At 39.8% G+C, this 19,792-nt stretch overlaps 2 protein-coding genes and 1 long non-coding RNA gene across 7 annotated transcripts in view; all 3 read right to left on the bottom strand.

Annotated features, from left to right (window-relative positions):
- Nucleotides 1-1,310: 1,310 nt before the first annotated feature.
- On the bottom strand, nucleotides 1,311-7,066 carry cd302 (CD302 molecule). The gene is made up of 6 exons (XM_055870663.1): nucleotides 6,654-7,066; nucleotides 4,305-4,430; nucleotides 4,028-4,138; nucleotides 3,278-3,460; nucleotides 2,900-2,920; nucleotides 1,311-2,788 (listed from the first exon to the last, which is right to left on the bottom strand). The coding sequence occupies exons 1-6, from the start codon at nucleotides 6,742-6,744 to the stop codon at nucleotides 2,589-2,591; spliced, it is 732 nt and encodes a 243-aa protein (XP_055726638.1). The 5' UTR covers nucleotides 6,745-7,066; the 3' UTR covers nucleotides 1,311-2,588.
- Nucleotides 7,067-9,708: 2,642 nt separating this feature from the next.
- Nucleotides 9,709-11,071, bottom strand: LOC129816985 (uncharacterized). The gene is made up of 2 exons (XR_008753644.1): nucleotides 10,834-11,071; nucleotides 9,709-10,551 (listed from the first exon to the last, which is right to left on the bottom strand). It is a non-coding gene; the product is annotated as an uncharacterized LOC129816985 (long non-coding RNA).
- Nucleotides 11,072-13,015: 1,944 nt separating this feature from the next.
- LOC129816325 (RNA-binding motif, single-stranded-interacting protein 1-like) overlaps nucleotides 13,016-19,792 on the bottom strand; it is a 74,247-nt gene continuing 67,470 nt past the window's right edge. For all 5 annotated transcript variants that reach the window (XM_055870660.1, XM_055870661.1, XM_055870657.1 and 2 more), the window contains exon 14: nucleotides 13,016-15,854. The gene's annotated coding sequence lies outside the window, so the exon portion shown is untranslated. The remainder of the gene's footprint in view (nucleotides 15,855-19,792) is intronic.

The following is a 19,792-nucleotide window of genomic DNA, read 5'->3' as shown; positions in this document are numbered from 1 at the left end:
GTGTGGAATAACTTGACTGGCCTGCACAGAGCCCTGACCTCAACCCCATCGAACACCTTTGGAATTAATTGGAACGCCGACTGCGAGCAGGCCTAATCACCCAACGTCAGTGCCCGAACTCACTAATGTTCGTGGCTGAATGGAAGCAAGTCCCCGCAGCAACGCTCCAACATCTAGTGGAAAGCCTTCCCAGAAGAGTGGAGGCTGTTATAGCAGTAAAGGGGTACCAACTCCATATTAATGCCCATGATTTAGGAATGAGATGTTCGACGAGCATACACTACATGACCAAAATAATGAACAGAAAGATGACTTTACCTTGTGAGATTTCAGATGTTATGAATATATAACTGTGTACATCACTAATGTATCCTTACTGGAGGGCTGAATGACCAACATTTACATATTTTCCAGATGGAAGTTGTATTTTCTGAGAGAAAAATATAGCCTAACCCTAAGGAACAGGGAAAACTGTAATTGATTAGTGCACACTGTATCAAAACATGCCAAAACGCTTTGCAACAGAAAAGGAGAGCAAACGTTTCTTATTGGACAAACTGAGATAGAGCTCTCCCTGTTTGTTGCCTAATGAATACAACCCTCTAGTGCTATAGCAGAGCGAGGACATGTAGTCAGTGGGAGGGTGGGTGTTTGCTTGACAGATGACAGTGACTTATAATCTATATGCCTTTAAGGAGTAATTAGACTGTCCTCAATCCGGTGTCCCAATTCATCAGGTCCTTTTTAATTATGCATTGACAGGTGTATATTTAGCTGTAATGTTCTATAACGATCGCAGGAATGGACAGAATAGTGCTGATATGGATATGGTTGGCATCAATTGTTTGCTTCAGGCTTTGCAAGTGTTGCACTTTGGGGTTAGTTAGGGTGGCAAAATCTGGGGGGGAACCAATATAACTAATTCTGATATTTTCTTCCACTAATTGGTCTTTTGACCAATCACAGATCTTTTCACAGCCAATCCGATTGATCAAAATACCAATTAGTGAGAAAAAAATCTGAAATGGGCTGCTTGTGTAAACACAGCTAGATGAGGGATTACTTTAAGATTCCAATAATGAACTATGTAACATTGTTAACCATGTCGACTTGTTGATGACACTTGAACCGTGTCAGTATGACAACTGCAAATTGTCAAGACTTGTCAAAGAAGCAACATGAACACAACTACTTTGACTGCAATTATATCTATTATGAAATCTCAAAACAAGCACAGGATAACCATGTTTGTCCACAAGATGAGACGCTCACACAAGTCAATTAAAAAAAAGAACAGGCAGGCCCATAACTCACAGGTGATTTCCAAACTTTATTTTGAGTACAAATAGGGCTTAGCTAAAGCCAAATTAAATGAGTATTGCACAGTAATTAGCAGAAAGCATTCACAGACATTCAAAGACCTTATGAGAGTGTAGTTCTGTCAATACACATTTTTGGCACACTCCACAAACTGTAACATACTGTATTACTAATGCATTAGTAAAAGCACTGACCATATCAAAATTAGTCAATTACAATTTGGATTAATAGCTTTGTAAAAAATAAATGATTATTTAGGAAGTTGGAACAAGGAGATGGTTCAGGTCAAAGACAAACAATCCTCACTAAAATGTTTTCTCCCATGAATAGACATTTATGCATGTCACTACAGAATAACGCCGCCCCCAAAAAATCATATCTATTATAAATGTAATCATCTGTAAAAGCTCGTCAGTACATTGACAATCGCCACAAAGAATGCTTTGAACTAAGTTACAGCAGCATGCAAACAACTGGACACAGATCCGCCGAGATTCCGTTTTTTGAGAAAATGCACACTGGTTGAATCTGGCTCTTTGACAAGCCTTAATCTGTTTGTTTGAGATATAAATGATGGATTATCCCTCTGTAATTTCAATTACTTGTATTTATCTCTTAAATCGAGAACTAAGACATTTGAAGCCTGGACACTAGAGGAAGAGATGAAATCATTGAAAAGTATGGACACTTACAAGGGCAATAGAACATGAAGATGTTTGATAATGATAACTTATCTCAATTTAACTCGCCATGCATTACAAAGATCACAAATTGTATGCAGATGCAGACAAAACAACAGGAGACCGAATGTCTTTGAAGATTGAAAACAGCGATTCTCACAATTCAATATTGAATTAATTGTAAAAAGCAAGCAAATGATAGTCTACATTCACAGCAATGGACTTTAGGGCACCCTGAACTATGAAACCAGATTTTCTGAAGGAAAGTTTTCTGAAAACACACTTTCATTAGGATACTGTTCGGCAAACACAAACATCCATAATTAAAATAATACATCTTCAAAAAAGCAGACGGACCCAATATCCATAAGGGAGCCCATTCAGACAGGCAATAGTGTAAAGGACCTAAGCAGACGGTGGCTCTAGTTGGTGGTAAAAGTTGCCACGTGTCATTCCGTAGTATGTTATATTATCTGTCAAATCATCTCTTCTGGACAATGGAACCGGTCTCAATTAAGGTCACATTTTTCTCTCCTAGTCCTCTCCTCCAAGAGTGACTGCACACAGCATAATCTAAGAGGACTTCCACTAAGCCATGTCATCAGTCTCCTCTGTCTCCACTAGGCAGGCCTCGTCAGAGGTGGGAGACCTGAACGGGGGGTGGTACTCGAATGACGTGAGGACGGTACCGTGACGGTGCTTCTGGTGCAGGAACCAAAAGACTGCAGAGATCCCCATGATGCCGATCACACTGAGAATTACCAGAGCTGAAAGCAGTGGACTGGGAGCTGAGCACACAAAAAACAATGCAGGGATAGGTCACCATTGAGCTTACTGTATTTATAAAAATATAATGAATAGAACGGGCCGGTAAAGGAAAATGGCTTCACTTCACTTACCACGTTTGCCGTCTTTCTTTGCTTTTGAAGAAGAAAGAAAGAACATATCAGTGAAACATGACTAAAAATAACTCAGAAATGAAAATGAACATAAATCTGCAACCACTTGTTAATCAAACTGACAAAACAACATATTGCTGCAGTGGATTTATGTCAACTGGGCTATTAGAAGCAGGACACACGATAACGAAGATCACCTGCGATTCAAAATGTGTAATTGTTGGGAAATTAAAAGAAAATGGCGGCCAATATTCGGTGGTCAAAGGCTATTTGATGGCCGCCCACTGCGCACGGGCGACGTTCGGTATGGTGTGTCCCGTCTCTTAATAAGAGTAGAAAGGTTATGGTTCACAAATGCTGCTAAAAATAGGGGCTTACTTTCAGCAGTTTCACAGACCACGCCATTCTCTGGGTTTTCAACACAGCTGACTTTCTTCCACTCCCCTGTGCTGCTGTGCATGGCCACACAGGTGTCCATGGGAATCAATTCAGACTCACTGGAGCTATTCCCCCAGTTATTAAAGCTCAGACCGGTTTCATCTTGCCACTTAAAGTCCTCATCTTATCAGACAAATAAACCAAGACATCAAATTTAGAAAAATAGCAATGACCACTTATTCTCTCTTAATTTCACCTTTCTTTCATAAACCCAAAAAGATATTGTCATAGAGAAGTTATACACATAGTCAAAACAACCCTGTTCAAATAAAATCAGTGGCGTCTGCGTTTTTTCCACATGAAAGCCGTTAATATCTGGGTGTGGATCACAGTTTCTTTGAGTTTCTTTTTTTATCCTGCTGTAACACAGAGCTTCATAAAAACAGGATTTCCTGACATTGTGCAGTTCAAAAATGGGACAGCTGCATTATCCATGCTTGACAAAACCAAAACTCTTTCCAGGCAGTTTTGGCACTACAAGACCTGATGGACCTTATTAGCAAAGAAATGTACTCATAATACTCATTGTGTTACAAATATTACAAACGGCACTGATCCCAAGGCATAGTTTAATATGGATTGTGGCAATGGGTAAAGTAACGGCATTATACTGTACAACCAAGTGATATGGCAAAGTAGCATTCATAATACGGAGGTGTCATATTTTCTAGTACATCTAAAAGTGCTTACCATCACTGTCATAATACATGCCCAACCACACATGTATGTTGCCTTTCCACACCTGCGGACTGTACTTGATGATGAAATTATTCTCCTCTGCACTTTGGACACTCACCAGTTCTAAAAAGAGACAACATAGGACAATCTGTGGCAATTGAAAACAAACATTGAGAGTAGTTTGAAATAGTTCAATTCAATTATAGCCTTTCATCTAATACATAATAATAAAGAAAGGTGTAACATTATGGAATAAAAAGACAACTTCATATCGGGGACGTCGGAGTACCATATCCTGAGCAGATGGTTTTCGCAGCGTCAATCGTATAGCTTTTAGCCACGTCTTCTTCTCCATGGACGAAGTGGTAGCATCTTTGTCTGAAAGGCACCCAGGTGCGCCCATCTGCAGGACAGTCTGTGCAGAGAGTCAATCATGAGACAAAACCACTATAGCTTTCTACATCCACTTTCAAACGAAGTTAGGCGTCCCTGGTCCAACTTACATTTCCAACAACCTGCACAAACTAGTCAAGCAAGTGACCGTTTTATCAGTAGGGATGTGAATGACAAACAAGGATGTATGTTTGACTTTGTTAAGCAAGAGAGACTTCAGTGCCACAGCCATTTCATCTCGAGAACCCATGGTGGCTTATAGCCGGTCCCCATCTTGGGGTTCTCACCTGATGGTATAGAGGACAGCTGGCTCCATGTGAACTACAATCCCGTCGCTCTGTTTTAACGTTTAGAAACTGGATTAATCCTTGCTAGTGATACGGTTTAGCAAATCCTTGGAACTTAACTTTAATATAAGCAAGAAAGAATCTTTCAAATGCAAAAGACACACCAACTGTTCGCAGTTTAGCAAAGTTGCCCCTGGTTGTTGTCGCACACTGCCTCAGCTATGACACATCCTCTCACCTTGTGCTCGCATTTCCATTTAACTGGATCGCATGCGTTTCTCAAAATACATCTGGGTGCAACTTTCCTAAACTGCGTACATAAAGTGCATATTTTGTATTTATTTATTTCTCACTTATTTAAAAGTTACGTTCCAAATGTTTCCAAAACTGCGAGGCGTATTTGCGTCTAGACGGAGCTTTTGGACAGCGTCGGGGCATTTGCCTAACAAGGCTAAATGGGACATCCAATGGCTCAATGCAATGCAATGGATTTTTATTTTATTTAACTAATCAAGACAGTTAAGAACAAATTCTTATTTACAATGACGGCCTACACCGGCCAAACCCGGATGACGCTGGGCCAATTGTGCGCCGACTTATGGGACTCCCAATCACGGCCGGTTGTGATACAGCCTGGATTCGAACCAGGGTGTCTGCAGTGACATCTCTAGCACTGAGATGCAGGGTTACATACTGACTAAACCGCCTGTGTTGCGTGCGCTGCAAAATAAATGTACACATACATGTTATTCAATAATTTCATCCAAACTGCTCGCAGGCGTCTGTGTAGCCAGGCGCTAAAATCTGATCCAGTTGGTGGCGGTAATGCATCTTAAAGTTGGTTGCCAACCGTCATATAAAATCCACAGAAGAGTGAACGACGAGAGATTAATCAAATAAAACTAAAAACTAACTGAGTTTCCCTTTTTATCTGTAGATTAACTGTCAGAGTAGAGAACATACAATTTGGTGTGACTCAATTCTACAAAGATCCAGCAAAAAAAAGGACCATGTGCATTTCAGGTAAAAAAAACAACCCAGTGTTTATCTCCCAGGATAAATTACCTACCAACAGCAAATTAGCAAAATTTCCATAAATGTTTCGACCTGTTCCCAAATTAATAGTGTCATGAAAATCAACAGGCACACTTATTAAATTGTCATAGAAATCAAGTGCAATGTGATCACTATTACTCCTGTTTACATGTATATATTACCATTAGTATATTACCATAATTATTTATATATTCCTGCAACTAGTCACTTTTCAGCCCTGTTTACATGTATATCCATTCACCTATCACGCTTACACTGACATTCTTGCGCTCACACTCACCACCCACACCACCACTTATGCTGCTTCCATACTGTTTACTATTATTTATCCTGCTAGTCACTTTCTCCTAATCCCCGCCTAAATGTAAATTTCTACATCAAATACTCCAATATCCCTGCAATTGTAAATTTGGTACTGGCACTAACCCCATGTAATTAATTGTTAGTTTACATTTTGTATGTGGACCCACTTTGAGAATAGTCTAAGCACATTTAACTGAGTATGGTTTTTAGACTACACACTTCCTGCTTCCTTTGGAAATTAGGGTCACATTATTGTTTGTTTAAACCTTATACCTCGTGATGTCCGAACTTGGTTACAAGCCAAGTCACAATGCAGAAGGGCAGCCTTCTGCATTTCTAATAGAAACTAGCAAATTTGGCATGTAATCAGACAAAAAATATGAAGCCCTATAAAGCAGGAAATATTATTGTGCGCAACGCAACAGTAAAATGTTACACAGTTGTTCAGCAGGAAACTGTATGGAAAGGTTCTCGTCCAAGTTTAAAATGAAACCACAACAACTTCCAGTTCTCGAACAATACCGATGAGTAAAGAGCATTTCGCATCCGGTTTTAACCAATACAATTCTGATTAAAATAAATATACTATCTCGACTTACCACCAGCTAGAGTATATTGCCAACAAACAACAACAAAAAGGAAATTCCATAAATATATGGGGCAAAGACGACATTTCTTCAGTGACTCCATGTTCGCAAGCTCCAAAACATGGCTCCAAAATGTTATTCTTCTTCGGTGTGGTATTAGAACGGACTACATCCTGAAAATAGTTGTGTTGCCGCCAGAGATATTACGAACGGGAAACGTACTTTAGGATGATTCCACTGGAGTTTCCTATTTCCTCAAAAGTATCTCTGTTGCCGCCCACTACTGTACTCAGAAAACAGAAGGGGGAAATCCAAAACGTTTAACACCCTCTAACTTGCGCAAACAACATACAAAACTAAACAAAAAGCAAGGCAACAGAAAACATGTCGTCCCCCACGAATGATGCAGCGCGCCCCCCTCTTGGGCCAATTGAGATGTCACATGTGACTAACACATTTCAGTTAATTACTATAGCTCTCCCACCTTGGGCCAATCAGTGTAATTTCTGTGGCAAGACACATCATTCACCCATGTTTTGTCAAAATCGTGTCAGTGCTGTCTGAGATATAGCATGTGACTATATGGGCAGCACTAGCGGTTCTGGGGGGCCAGTGTCCCTGTGACAACAATTTTGGACCCCCTTGTGGCCCCCCTAAATGTGGAGTATGATTTTTTTTGTTGATATAACTAATTTTTGCTATCATTCTTTTTTTTTACATCCATTATTAGACAGTGGCAACGATGATGATTATGAACATGGTCTTTTGCCTGCTAATGCCTGCAATGCAGTGAAGAATACGATGACAACAATAACGTCTAATGTAACTGGCCCCTCTAACAGTACAACTGGCCCCAGCTTGGCCCCCCCAGTTGAAATGGTCTAGAACCACCACTGATGGGCAGGCGTAATCCATGACCTTCTAGCAATGCAAAGGTTGCGTGTTCGAGTCACATGGGGGATGTATGTACGACCGCTGTGCCAATCATATTGTAACCTAATAGTGTAACATATCATACTAAATGGAGCTTCACGTACAGAATAATACAAATTGCCCTGAGACCACGTTGCAGCATCTCACATTGAAATTAAATCCCACCCCACTAACTTTAAATAGAGCTAAATACTCGCCCCAGGGGTGGATTTGGAGGCCCCAGGAAGAGGACTAAGGCTGCTGAACAAAGAGCTATTTGGAGCCAGCTATTGCAAGGTGAACAAAGCAGAATGAAAATGCTAATTGGAAAGACTTGAAATGCCCTCCATTAGTAAAGGTCTTTGCATCACCACATAGAATAGGGGTGGGCAATAATTTTGGTTTGAGGGCCACACTGGGATAAAAAAAAAATCTACGGGCCACATATATTTTTTCCCAGACCGATTTGTTCGTCAAAAGCAATTTGCGGGCCAAAAGAAGAGCAGTTGCTTCTGAAAGTCTACACACCCCTTGCACAGTCTTCAAATTTTGCTGCCTTAAAATTAAATCTACTATTGCAGTGTTATGGGTATGCTTGTCACTGGCATGGACTGGGGAGTTTGTCAGGATAAAAAAACAAATGTGAAAGAAGCAAAGCCCAGGTAAAAAGTTAGAGAAAACCCTCAGTCTTCTGAAAATCTAACCCGAACTCTAATCTAACAAACATTTTAAGACACACCAGAAGGCCTTTCCAAGAGATGTTGAGTGTTCCTAAGTGGTCCAGTGTCAGTCCTGACTTAGATTAGTTTGAAAAATCAGAGACAAGGTTTGAATATTGCTGTCCATCAATGATTCCCAACCAAATTTACTGAACGTGAGCAATCTTGACAAAGATCATGGATACCTGTTGCCCTAAGAGTTGTGCAAAGTTGGTAGAATATTTTTCCCTTTCAATTTAGGGCTTCATGATGTGTAAATTCTGGGCCAATACCTATATCTGATATTTTCTTTGCAATATCAACCAATGCATATATATTAGTTAATTTTATGTACTTTTGAACCATTATAGCACAGATACAAACTGCAACCAAGTTTCTATGTTCATAAGGCTAATTTTCAAGTCAATTGACTTGAAAATGGGAAAGGTGTAACATTTCTTATTTGCATTACACAGAGAAGATCATCAGGTATTAGCATGCCTTATGCCATGTTAATGATATCTGTCAGCTAAATTGTTTGCTGAAAAGGCTAATTGAGTGACTGTCAGTGACTGACAAAACAAGAGAAAAACTGCTGATCCATAGCCAAATTTCGAACTTGCACTTGTGTATTCTACTATTCTAACCCTCAACAGTAAGTTGAGACCCTGACTGAGTTCAGCTTATGTCGCTTATGTCTTGAGCCGGCCCTGATGTATACCGTGCTAATGACAAAACAAAAATAGAGTAACAGAGAGCAATGTACAATACGGCGATCTTAGCAAACAAGGAAATTGTGGAAAGTGCATGGGGGCTGCCATCTTTATGCATCTCCGAAAGATGCGATTTTGTCACAGTCCCTTCTAACGTGTCTTGCCCTGCTTGTGAGCATCGTAGAGGGAAATAACAAGACAAAATCAACAGGGAACATAGACATGATGTCTTATGCATATCCACTCCAGTTATTAGCTTTCAGTTATGGGGTCGTAATAGCTAATATCCCCAAACGTTCAAAAGCTAGAGCCAGATTCGGAGGGGGAAAAAATGATCCATTTGCTTAAAAGTGCACATTGGAGATTACTCACGAGCAGAAGATGGCCTCAAGCATAGGAGGAAGATAATATAAATAATGTATTAAACTATTGTAAGTATGCCAAGTTCACGAGGAACACTGATGATGTGAGGCCCCAGGCAATTGCCTTAGATGCCTAATGGTAAATCCACCACTGCCAGTGCCTGAATTTACATGTTCCCTCAAAAAGTAGGCTTGCAAAGTTCAGTGTATGTTGGAAGCTTGTCAAAACAAATGATTATGCAGCAACTCCCTTTTACATTTTTAATGCACCAGCTAAACTTCTTGGGAAGTTGAAGAATATCATTGTACATGCATTTAATTCGATATAATTGTATTATAGATTGTGGAGAAGGAAACAGCAACATGTTTAATAAGGGAGAAGTGGTTTTATTGTTATGTTTTATTTTGATAAAGGAGTTGGGCCCCAGGAGGACATTGATTTACAGAATAACCCATTAAGTCCTCTAGATGGTGCCATAAGTACATCAGTTGTACAGATTTCGGTGGTTACAACCCAGTAGGATAACATGCTGCCTGAAAGTTTGCAGAGTGCCTCTTTATATTTTAAAAATTACAGTATAAATATGTCACAGTCACACAGGAACATATTTTATATATATATTCAACTGAAATTACTAACCAATTGGATGTAAATAAGAAGCACAGTAAATTCCACTCATTCTTAGGTTGTATAGCCAAATCATTACTTGTAGGCCTACCACGACTCAAATGTTGAATAACATTATTGTCTCATTAATTAATCCAAAGATCCCAGTGAAAAATAAACAAGGCGCAAGACATTAAGAAGTGAGAAGAATGTTGGTGAGAGCTGGAATGGCAGAGAGCTCAGTGGGGTATATGAAAGCCACAGCTCTAGACAAAAGAAGACTAGAGACACTACATTAATAAACAAGACAAAATCAACAGGGAACATAGACACGATGTCTGCTGCATATCCACTGCAGAAATTCTTCAGCAATGCCAGAGATTCTTTGGCGGTTTAACAGCCAGCCTGAATGGTTTAAACTTGTACAAATATTTTGTATTCAAGTGAACACAAGTTACTGTAGCAATGGACAAGACTGATTGGTAACTCACATGAACCCACTTAGCAAATATGTCCAATAGACATCTCATCTAAAAATAACAAAAAACATGAATATCCTGTTATTATCTTCAGGAGCCCTCCAGGACCCGAGACCAAGCAGCCATTTTAGATCGAACCCTGTGTGAGGGAAGACAGAAAGAGCAATCATAGACACCCATCCATTCAAAGTCATCAGACTGTTGAATGTAATAAATCATAAATAATGGTCACATAGAAAGAGAACACTCGTATTTCACTCTCCACTGAGATAGACCTTGCCAGAACCCAAAAAGATAAAGAGCCCTTTGTACTCTCCCCGTGTAAAGGCCACGTTTTTCGATGGAGCCGAAGACATGGTTATTTCAAAGACGATACATCACCACACAATCATTACACCTTTGTTGAGATCGCTCATATTACCTGCAGACAGACAAAGGGGCAGAATGGGTAGTATGCCGTAGCTGTTGTAGATGCAGAGGCGTGTCCGTCTTGTAACAGCTAGACGCAGGTGGCTGCAGGCCACAGACAGCTGCAGCATGGATCTGGCTCCTCGTCTGTCTGCTGCTCACGGTTTCCCGTCGGGTGGCACCACACCCTGCAGGAGACCAGGAAGACCCATCTGCCAGTCCAGGGCTTGGCCACCATGGCCCTCTCCAAGCCCCCGTCCATTTATCCTCCCTCCCATCCACTACCCACCCAGGCCTGGTCACAGCCCTCTCCTAGCCCCCATCCCTGTAGCCTCCCTCCTGTCACCACTCACACTGGCTGAGATTGGGACATGCATGTTAACACCATGGCCAGGACATGGTGTTGATAATCTCTTCACTGCCCTCACCCTCAGGGCTGTGAATGTGCTAATGCCAAACACACTGTAAGTCCAACTCAACAGAATGTCTTATCAACAGTAAGGCCTGTTTAGCGAAGTGAGTCCTGGTATATTGATTAGATTGCCTCCATAGCTGATTTACAAAACTGTGCACAAGATGAGAAATAAAACAGACGAAAGGTTAATGATAAGATGCATTGTCAGAGTTATATTACTCGGCTGGATTGACATGATTCTACGCCATTTATCCAATTTCCTTTTCCTGAGGCTTCTGTACATGTCATTTGCTGCTGTAACGGACCACATAGATAAGTTTCCCCTCTGTCGCAAGAGGACATGTGTCATGTCTTCATTATATGCGACAGCGGTGTCAATCTCAACTCTGTGTGAGGTAAGGTCAGTGTCAGTGTGTTGAGGCAAATGACTGGAATTCTCATGTACTATGAGGAAATTGGTACTGTAGGACTAGTCTCACCTCCGGGCCTTGGTGAGCCAGTCTCTGGTAAGGAGATAGGCCTTTACAGGCCATGCTGTGCTGTCGCTCCAATCATTCCTGAAAGCTTTTGGTTTTGTGAGGAAGATCCATAAGAAAATCACTGCAAAGGCAATGTTATCGGTAACTACTGAAATTGTTTTCATTCAGCACCTTATCTGTGGAAACAGAGATTACCAGTATCATTTACTTACAAAAGGAGACTCAAAGAAAGGTTAAAATATAATACACTTTCAAAGATATGCTGAATTTCTGATATGTTTCCAATTTTTCTGGTCTTGACACATTTCACAGTATGGAAAAATAAAATCATAAGCTACTAATATATTTTTTAATCTTCAAAGTAATTTGTCTTCCAGTTGTTACTTCTGATTGTTACTGAACATTTTTACTCAGAAATGTATGTTTAATGATTAAGGGGTAATGATCAGCAATAAGGAGGGAGGAGGCAAAGACTGTGTAACAAAACTTTATAGCTAAAAACATTGAGGGGATTTGATTAATGCCACGGGGCGAACTGGGTTAGCATTGATTGCACTCGTTTTAAAACCGGGCTGCCTTCCGGGGGTGAGCCAGGTGCCCCCGTCAAATTCGACGGCAAAGTCGAAGTAATGCATGTCAAGCACGTGGAGTAATGAGTTAGGATTCAGTGTTTCCACATGCAAAAGTGTTTGCTCTTTATATAAAACTCATATTGCTTTACCTGCCTTCCCAAGGAAAACTACTATATATTTAATAGAAAATATATGTTTTATGTTTCTGAACAATTCATCATGCTGTTTTGTGGACATTATGGCCAGGGCATGCTCGACTTGAGGTGGGCACTCCTCCTTCACCACTTTTACCCGGTGACGTAACGGGCCGTAGCCCGGTTTACACAGGTTCAGTCTAATCAAACTCCCCCATTGGCCGTGTTTGAGATCATCAAAGCCGGTTTGTATCGTGGGTAAATTGTGACTGGCTGGTCTACAAATCATATTGAGTAGTTATTTATGACGCAAGGTGATTTGTAGATCAGTCAGTCTCAACTCGCCTTTCAAGTAGGCTGCAATGTCAAACGCGCCCATTTACCTTGGGGGATTTGGCCTGTATAGTTTTAGGCATAGAGATCCTATAACTTAGATAATGCTAACTTGTAACTACGATTATTTTTTGTCATGTTGCTGGGATGGAAATGAACAAGCTCTTCATCTGCAACTGGCTCAGCTCTGAGGGTTTGTTTACAGCCAGATATCAATATAATGAGATCTCTTCCCTCCCACACCAACAGAACACAGAACAAGTCCAATTTAAGTTTTTATTTAAAAAAAATTAAAAGAAATGAACAGAAATAAAGCTTAAGTAACAATCTACTGAAAATATTTTTGGCTTTAACAAACAATATAAAACAAAAACACAGAGGATGGTTTCCTTAAACTGGACATATGTTACCACGGGGAAATGTGTGGCACATGTAAAACAAAATAAAAAATTAACTCTCATATAGATATCTCTATGAAAATCTTTTATTTCTTCAAACGATCTGTACAAAACTTCTTTCTTCATAAATTATTACTTTTCAATATAACTTAATGACTTTTTAACATGATGGTTGATTAAATTAGCATTTTTCTTTCTTTATGAACCTTTCCAAACCCTTGACTCAGACGCAGTATGGCACTTGGTTCAGACATTACTAGCAGCATAACCCTCACAAGCACTCGACAGAATTAGTTATCACTCTCAGGCATTACACAGAAATCTCAAGTATAGTCACAGTGGCCCTTTACTTTAGTAACTCAACTCAAGCTGACTGCAGAGGAAATGCTGCTGCAAGTCTGTCTGGACTGACAAAGCAACAATGATGTTCTCAGGAGATGTCACAGATCCAGGAAATACCACTTTCAGCTTTAGCTTTTGTTTGTCTTCAACCACTTTTATTAGCCTCTGGTATGTCTTGTGATGAAAGCAGCAGTTCTACTTTTGAAACTATGAAACTTAATGTCCGAACACAACTAAAATACGCTCAACGCACAATTGTCCTCAAAATGATTATAATAATATATCATCATTTTTCTTATTTTTTTGTGAAGAAAATCAAAAAGTATTAAAAAAAACCTGAAAGAAAACAAGTGTATATGGCCAGCTCCTGAGCATGGCATTTGGTCTGGAAGGGCAGGCTGGACCTGCTAACCCGGCCCAATACAGAGGAGAAACGAAACTCTGAGGTAGATAACTGGTCAGTCTGTCCGACCATCAGGCCAGAACACGGGCTTCTGGAAGACAACTCAATCATAAAGCCTGTTCAAATCTACTGTGATAAAAAATAATCAAACTTTTAGCAATAACATTATCTGTTGCACAATATCAAAACAGATTATTGTAAGATTTTTTTTGTAATTTCATAGTTTCAAACTGCCTTCTTTGTATTTCTAACACCGCATTTTCCATTTTTCTGTAGTGATGAAATCAGCGTGTGGCATTTGTTGGATCCAAATCGTCCTTCAAGCTTGTTTGTGTCCATACTTTCATAAAACGTATGAAAACTGAAAGTAAATGTACAAAAAAAGGCACATTTTCCAAACTGCAATCTAGTCTGGCAAAAAGTCAATTACATCCTTGTGAGAGAGAAATGACACTTTCCTCAATTTACTAGCTCAGTTCTTTGGTGAAGTAAACTATAATTGGAAGTGCCAAGCTTGTTTGTTTCCTATCAAAGAGCTAGGTACAATAAAATCGACATTTTAATCTCCATTTTTCCCCAACTCAAACTCCATGTACGTGAAAGCTTTGATCGTTTTTTTGCACAATAATATATCCAAGTTTGCCTGTTTGCATTTCAACTGAAAGTGAAAAAGAAACATCCTGCCAAGCTGACAACATCTCCCAAAAAAGACACAACCACGCCCTCCCTTATTCCATCCCCACCCCAATAAGTTCATTTCAGGCTAATCTACAACACCAAGTAATTGAAAGGCAAAATTCAAAATGTGATCATTCAGCAGGATATCTACCACATTCAACAACCAAAGACCTTTAAGGCCCTCAGATAATACAAACATGACATCCTATTCAAAATCATCATCAGATTCAGAGGGTTGTTTCACTCTAAACATTTCTTTCAAATACTTCTACTTTAGATTCATTTTTAGAGGGGAAAAGCAAAACACATACAGATGTAGGATCTTTATTTGAGCCAGTTTGCTACAGCAGGAAAATAATCCAGCAGCAATAGGAAATGTGAATTATTATGTGGATTATAATGAATGGCCATTTTTGTAGTGGTTAATATAATTTTCATAAGGGAAATTACAAAATGGAAATTACACACTTCAGAAGCCTTTTGAAACCTCAAATACGCCACAAGTTTAAAATGTCCTGCATTGCAGGAAAGTTCTCTGGCAACAGGGTGATCAAATTAAGATCCTACATTTCTAAACACAGCAGATTTTATAAGCTATACTCAAAGGAAAAGCCCTATTTAGCTGATTTACAAGGCAATAGCTCTTAACATTTCTTGCTCATTTCTAGCCTCGGAGGTTGCCTATACAGCTACTGTACGGAAATTTTTAAGGCAAATTGTATGAGACAGAAAGATCAATCTAGACCACTAAGATAAATCACTTTACAAGAAAAAACACTGAACACTTCACCATAGCAACACTCACACAGCAAGCACAAAACATCATTTTCAAGGTGTCTGGCTAATAAATCTTCAGAAAAATCTATTTCAGTACAAAATAAGAGAAAGACAAAAATTTAAATCATAAACAATATTAACAAACGACATCTTTACTATCATGCACCTTAAACAACAAGTCACATGATCCGCTACAGGTTCTTGCATCCATGTGACAATCCTTGGTAGAAAATAAACATTCTTTCTTTAGTAAAATACAACTATTTTTTTTAAATTCTTTTTTTGAGAATTATAGTATCCTTTGATGAAATTAATCACTTATTTGCACCTCATGGAACTTATAACAAAACAGTCTCACTTGTTTTTCTTATCACAAACAAAAGGAAATCATTGCGGAACCTGTGCAAAATTGGGATAAATCCTTAACGCACAATCCATCATCAGAGGAAGCCATGATTGTTTCAGCTGTCATTACAACTCTTTCTTCTGGGCTCCTACCACACCTGAGAGGACACAACCAAGACAATCAGATGAGTTAAACTCCGGTAACAAGTGTCTTTCTATCATATGAAACATCTACCCACAACCATACAGGCTGGGGGCATTGGCTCCTTCTATGGCTCTGTCCAAAATGGAACCATATACATGGGTCATTCTATAGAAGTGGTGCAAATTGGGGTTTGGGAAAAAAAATCGCGTTTGTATGCTATTTTTCCCAAACTTTCAGCACAGATGTCTTACAACATATGCCAGGTAGAAATATATACTCCTCACATATTTAAATAATAATATATAATATTTTACCTGAGTTCCTTACCACCCCATTACATTTGTCACTACCGAACCATAGTGACAAAGTTTCAATAAAGGGAAAACCATGCACAGTAGTGATAATTTTGATTAACCTTCAATTACAGATACATTTTAGAGATTGAACTTGCATAACAAATTAACAAAAATAGTAAAAACCTGATTTTTTTACCTGATTTTCTAAACCTTTACATTGAATTTAGAGAAATATAATCTCTATTATTCTCTGTAAAATGTTCAATGTTGATTGTATGAATCTGAAACTTGCTGATTAATTGAATGACTTTATTACTTGTATATCTAATCAATGATATCGTTAGATGTTTAAATTATCACTTTACCTATCTTTATTTTGGCAAGATAACTGGCATTTCAGTGTCAAGTTTCAATCATAAAAATAAATGGAAGACTCGTTTTAGTATAGACATTGCCATGGACTGTTTCCACCATTTAAAAGTAGTCAACTGGGTGATCGTATGGTTTGTAAACCAAAGACTAAGGTAATATCCAGGAGCCACGACCAAGATTTATACCAGGACACTGGTCCGAAGGTCCAGACACAGACCTAGTGAGCTGAGTCCATGACAAGTTAAAGACCGAATTTATGTTGTCTTTAATGGTCTCAAGACCACTAGATCTGAGAGTCCATGGGCCCTTTCATCAATTATAAGAGACTCAAGTAGAGTAAACTCGAGTACAGTGCGGTACAGTAGAGTAGGGTACAGTATAGTAGAGTAGTGACGTGCGGTCAGGGTTGGGAGGGTAGGCAGTGCCTACCTTGTGAAAACGAATTAAAAAACAACTGTCATGAAAAATGAATTAATATAAATATTATCAGTAATAATTTTGTTCTCTTCATGTTTTTTCTTCACGATAAAATGGATTTCTGAACTAGTACCTCCCAAATTTGCGGTGATCTACTACAAAATGTGCAAGGTGGCCAGAGGAAAAGCAGCCTTGCCTTGTGCCTTTCTCCCGCCCTTCAAACTCCAAACTCAATGCAAGGCATTGACATACCGTGCGTGTTTCTACCTTATACTCCCAGCTAACGGACACCGAAAAGCAGGCAGAGCGCTTTGCTGCCTTCCATGTGTCAATATCTCCCATTCATTTTCATTGCACTCAAATAATAAATGTGCATACGTACTGGAGTGAAAAATGTAATGGGATAGGCTGGAGGATAGGCAGGAGGATAGGCTGGAGGATAGGCTGGAGGATGGGCAGGAGGATGGGCAGGAGGATAGGCAGGAGGATAGGCAGGAGGATAGGCAGGAGGATGGGCAGGAGGACGGGCTGGAGGATAGGCAGGAGGATGGGCTGGAGGATAGGCAGGAGGACGGGCTGGAGGATAGGCAGGAGGATAGGAAGAGCTCGCTCCTGCCTATGGACGTCACATGTCATCTGCCGCCTTTTGGCGGTTACGTTCGTTTTACTGCTAGCTAAAGTAAGCTGATCAGGATGGCTAACATATTGCCTCTGAAACAGTTTTCTAGCAAAACAGGGTGTGATAAGGGAGGGAAGAACAACACCTGGGTTTAGAAACCTACATCAAAGGAAGGGACAGAAAATAACACGATTATTTCAATCTGAGTGGTATCAAGGCCCGGAAAGACTGGCTCTGTGGCTGCGCTGCTAGCAGTGGACTCCGCTTCCCCCGCTTGCTGTTCTCCACCAGTGACAGCGTGTGGACAAGAGCCGGATACTGCGACTAGAACAACTTGTCTACAGCACTCAAGAAGCACGAGAAATCTGTGTCTCATATCCAAAGCCAGATAGCTTTTAAGACATTTGGCAGCTCACGGATAGATCTGGCAATGAACAACAGAGATTGAACATCAGCATGCACAATGCAAAGCTGAAGGAGATTTTGAAAGATTTAGCTAATTAATGTTACATGCTGCCGAGTTGGCATTTTGTGGTAATGATGAGAATGCCAGCTCATCAAACAGGACCAGGGGCAACTATGTGGAAATATTACATGCCTTAACCCTTTGCTGGGAAAAATCGAACCGTTAGCAACCCTATTTTTTTTATTTAACTAGGCAAGTCAGTTAAGAACAAATGTGTATTTACAATGATGGCCTACTCCGGCCAAATTCTAAACCAGACGACGTTGGGCCAATTGTGCTCCGCCCTATGGGACTCCCAATCACAGCCGGTTGTGATACAGCCTGGAATCAAACCAAGGTCTGTAGTGACACCTCTAGCACTGAGATGCAGTGCCTTAGACCGCTGCACCACTCAGGAGCCACAGTTTTCCTTTTTGCTCATGGCCTATGATGGAATTTTCAATGAAACTGACGCGCTTTTCCATGTTCTGCAGAACAAAGTGATGGATATGGGTTTCTGCCGTACCCTCATCAGCGACACAATGAAAGCACCGGAACGCCAGCGACAAGACTTTGATCGTTTCTATGAGAAATTCAAACAGAAATGCAATGAACTGTGTCTGGCAAAAAGCGAAACTCATAGTAAACTGCCAATCAGAGTAGAGAGGGGGCGAATCTACAACAACACACTGGACAATATCAATGTTCAGATGAGAGCCAGGTTTGACCACTTTGGTGAACTTAATTTTGTTAGATTTAAGGCTGATTTTGTTGGATTGTACAGTCCACAAATGGTAGACAAATCACCTGGACAAAGGCGACAAAGTTACTGCAACTGGTCCTCACTATACCAGCCACAAAAGTAATTTTCTGCGCTGAAACGGATAAAGACAGAGTGGAAACCGGACCGATCCAGGACGACTCTCAACCCTTGCCATCATCTCCATTTAGACTTCTAAAACTGATGGCCAACAGGGAAGAGTTTTACAGCTCAGTCACTGATGTCTTTACCCGGAAGGATAGACGGAATGACTTTGTTTAAAAAAAAAAACGTAAGTGCAAGTGTTTATTTACAGTAACCCTCTCTACCATTATTACTATTATGTCTATTGTGCCAGTAAAGTGCATTCAGAAAGTATTCACATCCCTTGACTTTTTCCACATTATGTTGTGTTACAGCCTGAATTTAAAATTGATTCAATTGAGATTTTGTGTCACTGGCCTACACACAATACCCCGTGATGCCAAATTAGAATTATGTTTTTAGAAATTGTTACAATTGTTAAATTGTTAAATTATTAAAAATGAAAAGCTGAAATGTCTTGAGAAAATAATTATTCAACCCATTTGTTATGGCAAGCCTAAATAAGTTCAGGAGTAAACATGTATTTGCTTAACAAGTCACATAATAAATTGCATGGACTCTGTTTGCAATAATAGTGTTTAACATGCTTTTTGAATGACTACCTCGTCTCTGTACCCCACGCATACACTTATCTGTAAGTTCCCTTAGTTGAGCAGTGAATTTTAAACACAAATTCACCCACAGGACCAGGGAGGTTTTCCAATGCCTCACAAAGGACGGCACCTATTGGTAAATGGGTACAAATAAAAAAGCAGACATTGAATATCCCTTTGAGCATGGAGAAGTTATTAATTCAACTTTGGACGGTGTAACAATACCCCCAGTCACTACAAAGATACAGGCGTCCTTCCTACTCAGTTGCCGGAGTAGAAGGAAACCGCTCAGGGATTTCACAATGAGGCCAATGGTGACTTTAAAACAGTTAAAGAGTTTAACG

The sequence above is a fragment of the Salvelinus fontinalis genome, chromosome 19 (assembly GCF_029448725.1).
Source record: "Salvelinus fontinalis isolate EN_2023a chromosome 19, ASM2944872v1, whole genome shotgun sequence".
Lineage (NCBI taxonomy): Eukaryota > Metazoa > Chordata > Actinopteri > Salmoniformes > Salmonidae > Salvelinus > Salvelinus fontinalis.
This window is presented reverse-complemented; position numbering and strand designations above follow the sequence as displayed.